This window comes from Parambassis ranga, chromosome 19 (genome assembly GCF_900634625.1).
Source record: "Parambassis ranga chromosome 19, fParRan2.1, whole genome shotgun sequence".
NCBI classification, from domain to species: Eukaryota; Metazoa; Chordata; class Actinopteri; family Ambassidae; genus Parambassis; species Parambassis ranga.
Window position 1 is genome coordinate 9,513,616 of NC_041039.1, and position 11,746 is coordinate 9,525,361.

At 40.0% G+C, this 11,746-nt stretch overlaps 2 protein-coding genes across 2 annotated transcripts; one reads left to right on the forward strand and one right to left on the reverse strand.

Moving 5' to 3' along the window:
- Positions 1-324: 324 nt before the first annotated feature.
- On the forward strand, positions 325-8,306 carry casp7 (caspase 7, apoptosis-related cysteine peptidase). Its single transcript, XM_028429917.1, has 7 exons — positions 325-478; positions 840-943; positions 3,551-3,702; positions 3,784-3,912; positions 4,940-5,115; positions 5,293-5,431; positions 5,539-8,306. Exons 2-7 carry the CDS (start codon positions 840-842, stop codon positions 5,763-5,765), a joined length of 927 nt encoding a protein of 308 aa, XP_028285718.1. The 5' UTR covers positions 325-478; the 3' UTR covers positions 5,766-8,306.
- A 481-nt stretch (positions 8,307-8,787) lies between these two features.
- LOC114451373 (E3 ubiquitin-protein ligase TRIM39) lies at positions 8,788-11,165 on the reverse strand. Its single transcript, XM_028429916.1, has 6 exons — positions 11,124-11,165; positions 10,888-10,983; positions 10,237-10,437; positions 10,137-10,156; positions 9,617-9,759; positions 8,788-9,391 (listed from the first exon to the last, which is right to left on the reverse strand). Exons 1-6 carry the CDS (start codon positions 11,133-11,135, stop codon positions 8,814-8,816), a joined length of 1,050 nt encoding a protein of 349 aa, XP_028285717.1. The 5' UTR covers positions 11,136-11,165; the 3' UTR covers positions 8,788-8,813.
- Positions 11,166-11,746: the final 581 nt, after the last annotated feature.

An 11,746-nucleotide genomic window follows, 5' to 3' on the forward strand; every position in this document is an offset into this window, starting at 1 on the left:
GAAGTAAAATACTGAGTAGGAAAGCTATAAAATATTAAAATATTTTTTTGTGTGTATCTAAATCATTTTTTAGTCTTGTGCATAATAGGCATTTTATTAAATTGTATAATTTAAGGCTTGTTGTAATTGTTATAATTGTTATAGTCAGTGAAACAAAGTTAAATCTTACAGTCTGGAAGTTTTTAAACTTACAAAGATCCCGTCAAACCAGGTTTCACAGATTACATTTCATTTAACGTAGGAAATAATAGAAAAGTACAGGTTTAATATGTTCCTCTGTGGGTATTATGCAAGGCAACGTCGCAGGGTTCTGACGTAATTACGCACAACAGCGATTTCACCCGAACGTCGGACTTTCGCTTTCTCAAGTTTCTGTAGGAGGAAGAGAAACTTGTCTGAACCTCAGAGAAGGAAAATTTTACCCACGAACAGCTGACCCGAAAAAAATCATTATACGAACGGTTGAGTGAAAGGTCAAGTAAGTACGTTTCAGTAACCTCCCGTGTTGCGACTAGTTGTAATTTAATCATACATAGGCAATGTATTTTAGCTATATGCTAGTTAGCTAACAAGTTGAATTTAGCAACTGAATGCAATAAACATGCTAGTTAAAGCACATTTAACTACACATATGAACCTGATATCATAGGCTGCTGCTTTTAGTTTTCTTTTCAGAACCCAAATATAAGTACTGTTCATGCAGATCTAGCAGTAATAGTGATAAACAGAAAATGAAAATTGCCCATAATTTACATATTCATATACATATGACACATGTACATCATTCATATACTTAAGACAAATCATAACATAAACTGCATTCTATGTGCTAAACACAGATGGCTGGAGAACCTGCTGAGCCCACTGAACTGGAAGGTGGAATTGAGGAAGACCAACCAGATGCCAAACCTGACCGCCGAGGAAGATTTCTACTCTTTGGGCAGTCAGTTCTTTAGTACTTTTGACACTCACGCATCTTTGAGAGAAATATCATTCACTTTAACCATATACAGTATAAAAGTGTGCGCTTTTACTGCTGGTGAATGTTCTCGCTATCTGTTTTAACACATTTAGGCTGCATTGACAAGACTGTGTAACACAAATGACATTACTTCCTCATCATGCTCCTCCTCCTTCAGAGTGTGGTTGTCTCTTTGTTTAAACATAGTTGTGTTTCTCCTTCAAACCAGAAAGGTCAGCTTTTCGTTTGGGCATATATCTCTGCCTCTGATTTTTTTTTTGCTGAGATTCCATACTCCCATAGCTCCCTTTATTCTCTGCATAAAAGTGACCATGGTTTCTCAATCTCTAAATACACCTGGACTTGTGATAGTGACCTAGTTTTGGAGTCACTAATTAGTGTCACAGGACAAAGAGCTTTAAAATAATCTTTAACTAAATTTAGTCCTCAAGATGCTGTTCTAAATCAGAACAATATTGTGAGCCCTTAAGCAATGTGTTGTGTCTGTTTTGTGAAGCTGTAAACTGACTGACATGAGGGATGATTTTTTTTTCCAGTTTTGCTCACAAGGTGGCACTCTGAACCTTTTGCCTCTTACAGACACTGTAATCAAACAAAAAGCCATCATGCTCTCTCTGGCATTTATATTTTTTTAATCCCAAAATGCATAACAATAGATGAGTTTCTTTTTCATTTTGGAATCTTCTTAGATTTTAGATGTTAAACGAAAATAATAGCTTCTAAAATGCCAAAAAGGCTAAACTGTATATGACAAACACACCATGGAGTATATTCATATTCAAACAACAAATAATAATGTGTTAATAAAGTTGTCTTAATAACTTTTTTATATATATAATTAATTGCCACTATTTAGGAATATTAGACTGATAACACAGCCTGGTTCCATTCTTTTTTGTTTGCATGGCAACATGATGACCAACAAATAAGTCATGTTGCCATCTGTGTATAATAACATGAAGATGATAATAAATGTCATCATCATTTATTTTCTTGTTGGATGTTTGTTAATCCTGGCTTTGAACCAAGACAGTCAGATTCATATTTAATTATTATTTATTTGTATTATGTTGTAATATGCCTCTTACCCAGTGACAGCTGGTTCCCCTGTGACTGTGTATAGTGCAAAGCAAGGAGGTGGTTGGATGATCTAAGATGATCTTGTCAACAAACATGTTTGTTGTCTTGTCAACAAACATCTCATTCCTGTATGTCTTACTCAGACGTTTAAGCAATAAGGCCCTTTACAGTCATAGTTTGTATGTCGGTACAGGTGGATTCTGTGCCTGTCAGCAGAGGAGCAACTTGTTGCCCTGTCTGACCTCAGCAGGGCACGATGCACAGGGGCCATGGGTGAATAGGCCTTTAGAAAGCACTGGTGTGGTGGCGAGGCTGCTGACTCAGGGGGCTCACAGTGCGCCGCCCCCGTCCTCAGCACCTGCTGGCCCAGTCAGGTCTCCATCCAGCACAGAGAGCATGTCAGTATCCTAGCACACAACCAGTAATTAAGCTACAAGGTCTGGAGCAGTGTTTTTTGGGGGAGGAAAAGAAACACGACAAAACCAACGCATTTCAGATGCAGAGTGGCGTAGCACTTAATGACGAACCAAGGTAAGAGAGACGCACCGGCCTTCTGTTCCTCATTGCTGTGCTCCTACTGTACCTGCTGCTCTTTCTGCCATGCCCAGCCCTCAGAAAAACTGAGCTGTGCAGCTCTTTGCCCACCCTCATCCAATTGTTTGGTACAGTATGTTGGCACAATTTGGAGGGGGGAGGGGGGAGGGTGGGCTTGAAAAAGTTCTGGATCACATGTTTATTAGAATATGGGGTTGTGTATGGGCTGCCTGTGTATGTGACTGTTGGTGCATATTGCTGTGTATTGTTTCAGTACTGGACTAACCTGATGACTGGGCTCTTCTGGAACAACCCTGTATTTTGTGAGCCCTCAATGGGCCACTACTAGCTTAGCTATCTGGATGGATCTTTTAAAGAATGGAAATATGACAGGTCTGTGAGAATAGCCACTCGTGGTAGATTTCCTCTCGCTCAATCTACATTGATGCGGTTATGATTATTTATTTATTTTCCTCCAAAGCAAAAATGTTCTAGTTTCTTCTTAACCCGACGGTGGATTACTGCAACCAAATTTGGCCGTGACATTAATGCCTTATTTGACAATGTATGTACTCTTTGGTTTCTGAGTAAGTGCTTCAGATCCTAATCAGTGTTGTGTGGTATTTGTACTGGGAAGCTAACGGTTGTGTGTTTTAACATCAGCGAGTAATGCAAAATGAGTCAAGGATATTTGCTAGACAACTTATCACTTCTGAGATCCTACAGTGTTAAGTAAGCTATATATGGGTTTTAATTGTGCTGGTGGGCCTAATTGAAATGTTATTTTTTTCTAGCATTGTTGTTCTGGTTGACTGTTGAGATGTATGTTTTTAGGTCTTTTTAAAGATTATTTGATTTTCAGAATGTGCGTTTGTGACAATGCTTAAAACTCAATGATATATTTTTACTAAACAACTTTAACTTCTTTGTTGTTTTTCTTTCTGACTGAATCAGTAAGAAGAATAAGGATGGCCAGACGCGGGAGCAGGACTACTCTTCTGAAAGCCATTACAGAATTGTTTCACCAACATTCCAGTATAAGATGAGCCACCAAAGAGTGGGAAAGTGTATCATCATCAATAACAAAAACTTTGATGAAAAGACAGGTATGAAAAACACATTTTACACTTAATTCAGTATTATTGTGTGAATAGTGAGTAAGCTAAATAAACTCTGACTCTTGACAGGGATGAATGTACGCAATGGCACGGACCGAGACGCAGGGGAGCTGTTCAAGTGCTTCAAGAGCCTGGGCTTCGACGTTTATATCTACAATGATCAGACATGTGAAAAGATGGAGCGTCTTCTCAGAGAGGGTGAGTAGTTCTGAGTAGTGGTGAGTGCCAAGCCATTTTTACTCCTATTTTTTTCATATTGATCAAGGACAGCTTTATTTTGATTAGCAAACAGACAATAATAGACACACATTGACACTAATTACACAAGGATTACAATCATTTTTTTCATACTAGTTAATATCAGTTTACATCATTCAGCTACAACATTAAAACCACATGCCCAAAGAAGGGAATAATTTTACTGGCTCCAGTTATGATATACACATGCTCGTGGTGGGCAGGTGTCAGCAATGAGCAAGCTCTGTATGTCCCTCATACATGCATATCATAGCCAGCGTAAAGGTTCCCAGAAATTTGTGGTACTAGTCTTTGTTCTATACAAACATTGACAACCTTCATGTGCCTATTTTCCCACTGTGGATTAGGTTTTTGTCTAACTTTAAATAGACACAGAAACATGTGCCCTGTATCTTTAATATGTACAAATTCACATTGATAATGTTTATTCCTCAAAGGTCAAACAGCAGGTAGTGCTGGTATTTGCTTAGATCTGACAAAAGTTGATACCTTTTTTATAACATCATCCAATCATTGTGTTCACTCATTGTGTTCACTTGTATGGTACACATTTCAAACCCTCCATTGTTTTCTTTTAGTTTAAACAAAAGGATGGCCCTTTTTATTCTCCTCCACCCTGTAGCTTAAATGTCGACTTTACTAGCATACAAGCATTATGTTGTGGTTTTAAAATATGTCTTAAAGGAAACATTTTAAATGTTGGTTATTGCAGAGTAAATTAAGTCCAGCATTTTCCCTACCTTCATCATTTAAAAACAGTACAAGGGCACGTAAGGTTTTGCATATATATATTCTGTTGAAAAGCTGCGTCACTTCAAGTTTATAACATAGTTGTAACCTTTGAAAAATCTTAAAAACACTAAGTAGGCTTGCATTGAACAGATAAGTTACAGAGATCATTAATTTGAGAGGTTTAATGAGACTGAGCTAAGAGTTCAGTGTTTGTTTGTGTGTGTGTATGGGTCAGCCTCGGAGGAAGACCATAGTGACAGCTCGTGTTTCGCCTGTATCCTGCTAAGCCACGGAGAGGAGGGCATGATCTACGGCACAGACGGAGCCATGCCCATCAAGACCATGACCTCGCTGTTCAGGGGGGACATGTGCAAAAGCTTAGTGGGAAAGCCAAAACTCTTCTTTATCCAGGTATGCAGTTCAGAAGACATTCATATGTAACATATGTAATTGTGAAAACAGATTAGAATGGTTTTCAGTAGCTTCACACAGATTTTAAAAACAGTTAATTTTTAATTGCTTCACCAGGTCATCGTTGAGAAAGCTACTCAGGATCACAATGAAATGTCATTTCATTTACTTCACCAGGCTTGTCGGGGTTCCGAATTTGATGATGGTATACAGACAGATTCGGGTCCACCAAACGATACCCTGGAGACCGATGCTAATCCAAGACATAAGATCCCTGTAGAGGCAGATTTCCTCTTTGCCTACTCCACTGTGCCAGGTAAACCACAGTTTTTACCTGTGACTTTTTTTGACAGGTAATAAGTAGCATGTATTGGTACAGACAGAAGAGCTTAGTTTCACTGATGAATCATGGTGGTTTTCCAGGTTATTACTCTTGGAGGAACCCTGGGCGTGGCTCCTGGTTTGTCCAGGCGCTCTGCAATGTCCTCACTGAGTTTGGCAAGCAGCTGGAGATCATGCAGATCCTAACACGCGTCAACTACATGGTGGCCACCAGCTTTGAGTCCTGGTCTGAAGACCCTCGCTTCAGTGAGAAGAAGCAGATTCCCTGTGTGGTCTCTATGCTGACGAAAGAACTGTATTTTAACTGACCGCCACCCATCTGACTGACTGACTGACTGACTGACTGCCTGAACTGTAAAACGGCACATACTGACTGACTCGACTGACTTGTTTCAGGACCTGACTAAGCGGTCAAAGCATTCAGGGATAATTCAGGCCTGCCGGGACACTGCAGACAGAACAGAACAGATGACATTTTGCATGTGTAGTTGGGCCCGAATACAAGCACTCTGTGAGGGGAAAGAAAAAGAATTACAGAGGCACTTGGCGTTCCTGTGATAGTGAAACTTCTTCCTCTCCTTCAGGTTCTTCCTCTTCTTCAGAATAATTGCGTCATATTTGATCTGATCTTTGTCGACAGGCGTTGTGAAATATTAATGTTAATTCTACCAGCCCAGAAAACTTGCTGCCAGTTTTTGTGGGTTTGGGAGAATCATATCTGAATATGTCCCCCTCCATTTTCCAACATTTAGAATAGATGCTTAAAGATAATTCATCCAGGGAACACAGGCAAATGAGGACAAGGCAGTGGTATTTACTGCCTTGAATTAGTTTTTAGGTAAATTAATATTATAGGTGTCAGGAAGTTTCATGAGCCCTTACATGCCAGATTCCTTGTACAGGGGAGAAGCAGCAGTACACATACAGACTAATCAATGAATGAGCTGTTGTGGAAAAAATGATTCCTTCTTACAATGTTATGACAGCTTTAGTTTGTTGTCAGACATCCCTTAAGACAGGAAATGAAGTGCTGCATGACTGCAGACTCACCAGACTCCATTTACAAAAACAGTCATTTTACCTCCCAGAACATGGCAGTTGTTGGTTTACTGATGTGTGACAGTTTTGACCAAATCAATTCAGGTCTAAACGTCACACAGTAATCCACACAAGGAGCCCTATACCACCAACTCCAAAAAACATAATATTGTTTTTTTTATAGGCATGTTTTTAGGCTCATCCCCACATCAAAGAAAGTGACCCATCTAAATTTTATCATTTTATTTATGTAATTTAATTTATAAACTAATTAAATTTTTTATTTAGAAATTGAACAGTGATAAACCATTTTCAATGCAAGATGAGTGACCCGCCTTGAATACGGATCCGGTGCAGTGAATTGTTAAAGCGCTTCTGGAAAATGGATGGGATCATTTTCAGCTATCTTTGTTTTGACATTTTCAGCTGTCCAGCTGTCCATAAAAATAGAGACAAAAACAAACCACATCACTCCTCTGAGCAGAAACGCATCATGATGCTCCTGCCAAAGGCTCAGTGTCTCAGCCTTCCTAGCAAGTTGGTAGCAGCATGCTGACATCCTCAGGTTCTTTAATGTCCCATTAGTGGGTAAATGTCATGTTAAAACCATTTCATATACGTAGTGACTAGGAAGGTGTGATCTTTTGCTGTGTAGTGTGATTTTGGGTCAAGTGAATAGTCCACCTCATTGACAGCAAGGATCATTTTCAATTTTGCTGGCATTCTCAATGTGGTGTTGAAGACTTTGTCTTTACCAAAGCAGAGAACTAACTGCATCAGATCAAAATTCAAAACTTTTTAGTCTGGGTCTAACAAAACAAGTTCCCTTTATTGTGCGATTAAATACACGCTGTATGATTTTTACGGCAGAATGACAACTTAACTGTCTAAAGCCGTGTCATCATTTTCAGATATATCATATTGTGTTAACCCGGACTAGGGCCCAAAGCACAAAAACATCATTTCACTGTATATGAGTGTTGTACATTGTCTGCAACATACACAACACTGTAGTTAGCAGGTATCGAGCAATGGCTTCTACTTTAAAATGTAGCTTTAGAATTATTTAAAAAAATTTACATTTATTATGTTAAGCACTTTGTGCACTTTGCCAAATTTTAATTTAGTAATATAAATTAGTGTAATTGAGTTAAAAAAAAATCTAAAAAAAAAACATTTCTAACATTTGCAGATGGCCATTACAACTCACACAAAGATTGTTTCTGCAGATACACTGTGTTATTGTCCCAAAGTCTGTCATTCACCGAGGCAGCTATTACTGGCGGTGACAAGTCTAAACATACACAATCCACATGTACACACTCTCACTGTTTATGCAATGTTTTGACATTATTCACATGATTGCATGTATCATAAGGGAAACGTTTAGCTTCTATTTATTCCAATGCTTTTCCCCATTTCATGCTTTGTATTTTTTTAATCAGTCATTTTTACTATTTTGATAACAGTTACATGATATACTGTAGGTACCAGGAGTGTGATCCATACTGGCGTTCCCCACTCTTGTCCAGTGAATCCTCTCAACACATGGATCTCTGATCAGTGATGTGGTGCCCAACCTGTGCTGAAAGGAGTGTTTGCTCCACTTGTTTTGGATTGGAATTGACGGGGAAAAAAAAATATACATATAAAAATATATATTTTGAGGGGTAAAATTTTTAAATGCTTTCCAGTGTTAGATGCTGTTGTCCTCAGGAATATATTTGAAAAGATTTGAAAAGATGAAAGAATGAATTTCATAGTAAGTGTAATCTGGCCCATTTTTATTTTATTTTTTTTTTTTTTTTCAATTTGGGGCAATACCTTGTTTAAATAACTTCAAAACAGAGGAATGCTTATGTAAACATTTTATTGTATTAAACATTAAGAATTTATTGTGTAATGAAGTTGTCCTTTGTCTTGCACATGTGTAAACAGACATTAATGTTCTCACATTTCAGTAGCACTTATCCACACAAAACTCCTTTAGTTTATACACGGGGCTTAGTCATATGCCAATCAAAGCCTGATTTTACAATGTTAAAAATATCTGTTTTCAGATATTCCGCTTTAGCAGAACAACAAAAATAAAACTTTAAAAATAGCCATAGTTATTTTTGAGACTGCAGATGATCTGTGAATTTAAAATAGAGATGCTTTAAAAATTCCTTCACACACATTTAGACTTGCCTGACATCCACAGTGTCCAGAGTTGAGGCTGTGTCACATGTAAAGAATGTCAGATCAGGCAGCTGATGCGCATGCCCCCCAGCACCGCACAGTCCTGACCATGTCTGCCACCTCCTTCCTGCTGCACCTTAGAGAACAGGAGCTGAACGGGAAGCATCGCAAATTCTAAGGGACTTCCAGTTAGTGCCTTCATTGTCATGACCGGGACACAGTGCTTGGTGTAGGATGTCAGTGAAGGTCCCAGCACAGAAGCAGTAGAGGGGCGTCATTGTATCACATCCAAGGAAGCACACTAACCCCCCAGGGAAGCTGCAGTAAATCCCGATACGGGTAAATTGCCTTCCTGCCAGCAGAGGCAGCTCATGTTGAACACCTCCATGCCACGCAGTGTAGTCTCCATTAAAGTACTCCACACACCAAGACTCTTTGCCTCGGCCCAGCCAACAGTCCTCAGCGCGGCCCTTGCGTGGGATGCTCGGGTAGGTGAGCCCCAGCTCCCAGTAGGTCTTCCCCCTCACCTCCACCTCCCAGTAGTGGCGGCCCTGTCTGAAGCCTTGCTGGCTGATTACGTTCAGAGTATTGTCAAAGCGGGTGGGTTTTTCTGGGAGGTCCTGCCAGGTGTCTATGTATGCAGCTGAGTCACCTTCAGGAGAGATGATGAGCTTTGGGTGGGCAGTGTCAGCATCGAGGACAACATTGGCAGCATCTGTGAGACAGAACAGATCAATCCACACATCCTACTTGACAGTACCTGTGACCTTTGACATAGGCCTGCAAGAACTGATGTCTGAGAGCAGTGCAGCTCCTGTCCCTGTTGCCTAGGGTACAAGGAAGGAAGCTGCACAGCTCTCAGACATCATCAGCTACCCCAGTCTCGGGAGGCCAATGAAGACATGGTCACAAAATGAACTAGTCTTTTGGGGGAACTCACAGCTCTGAAACAGCTTGATGGTGATAGGGACCTGGGATCTGATGAACAGCAGCAGATTGATGGTGAGACTCAGCAGCTGTTCATTCTTGAAGTCATCCATCTGAATCAGGTCAGGGTCAGTCAGTTTCAGAGTCTGAAGAATTCTGATTTAAACACAAGGAAAAGATGCCAAACAGGATATATGAGTCAGACTGGAATTTGATCTTAAGAGTGTAGTTTGAGTGATGATCACATTTAAGCCTTTAAGCAATTTCCCCCTGAGATTAAAAAAATATTTCTGATATTATTTCTGATTCTGATTTGGACAGGGACCAGGAAGAACTACATTTATTGTCAGTAGGTAAAAACTGACTGAGCAGTAAATCTAGCCTCCCAGCTTCCGTTTCTTGGTACTCTCCGCTCTGGCATTTCCCTCTTGTTAAATGAAAAACGTCTGGTATGTTTGGTGATGAACTCAGGTCTGTTATAGCATAGTACAGCATGTGCACAGCAGGCTGATATTCCAAAAATGTAATCCTACCTTTTTTCTGTTTCTGCGTTCTGGAGACAGTATAAAAAGAATATAGTTAGTGATGTATTTAATAAAAGAACTGCCTCACTGTGAATGGCTCTGTTTTCACCTCTGTGCCAGTGTTGGCCATTTCCTGGTCCAGTTCCTGTGTGAGGTGGTAACATCTCTCTATCTTCTCCTCCACCAGCTTCTCTGTAGCCTCCAACTCCGTGTCCAGCTGGGTCAGTGTGATCCGAAGGTCCTCATCCAGCACCCGTTTCATGTCCTCATATTTCTTCTTGATTTTCTCCTTCACTGCCTCTGTTTTCTTCTGGAAAGTGGAGTAAATACACAGGAACACACAGAGTACAAATAATATCAAAACCAGGCCAGTGTTATTGTGAGGATCCTTTATGAGAGTGCACGAGAAAATGACAAGCCAGAAAGAAGATTACAGAAATGAAATGTAAACAAAAGTGCGTCTTAGACTTTATAACTTATTTAACCTTCAAGTGAGTGGGTTAGAGCAGCACAAGGACACACTCCATGTTCCACTCAGTTAGCTATAATCAAGAAGATGAAAAAAGCATGATCTCAGGAATATGACAAGGGCCTCTGGGGCCTTTTTTAAGCACACCGTTCACATGCAATTAAACTATGATTCAATAATCCTGATCAATTTAGCATGTCTAATATATGCTACTGGCTAGATGTTACCTATGTCTGCAGGCTTTTTCCTGTATCGTAAACCCATAGAAGTCAAACAATATTACCGACTTACGGTTATTTCCACCTGCTTAGCTGCCAGTTTCTTCATCCTGCAGGCGATGACATCTCTTTGTCTCTGTAAGTGCTGCTGATGTTTCAGAAATGTTTCCTTTGAACACACACAAGGCAAAAAAAACATGAGGAATATCAAAAGAGCTCAAGAACTGCAGGTGAAAAAAACAACTGAAGGCTGAAATATCCTCCTTAGGGTACAAGTTTAAGTGCATCTTTTTTGGCCTTTTCACTGACCTTACTATTCATTTTCTTTAGAGAAGTGCAGATGAGACTCCACTAACCTGTGGCAGCAGAGCCGCTATGACTTTTATAGACCTGCCACTGATGTGAAGGCTTTTGTTGTCAGTGGGGGGTGGGGGAAACAGGCTGGATACCAGTCACCCACTGCCTCCACTGTGAAGAGAGGCCATGAATCTAAACTTTGAAGACAAGAAAGCAGTTTCAGCTGAAGAGATATTTCATGTCCTATTAAACATGAGCCCATAAGAGGTCTATTAATACCAGCCTGAGACTGACCTTGATGTGTGTGTGTGTGTGTGCTTCTGACCCACATGCACGTTTAAAAAAAGTTTGGGAAGGCATATTTGTGACACATATGGTGTTTGAAGACACTTCTTATTTAATTAAGTTATTTTAAGATATTTATATGTAGTTGTAGTTTAGTTGGACACTGCTGCTGATGCCTGTTCTGAATGTCTTGTCTTGTCCTCAGACCTTTTACATGCAAATGTCACCACGTACCATAATCAGCTGTCTCCCCTGTGCCTAATGACGTTAAATTTAAGTTACACCACCGTCACCGCGCATACACGGAACACCTCACAAATCTGCCAGCTCACAAATCAGAATGACCCTCC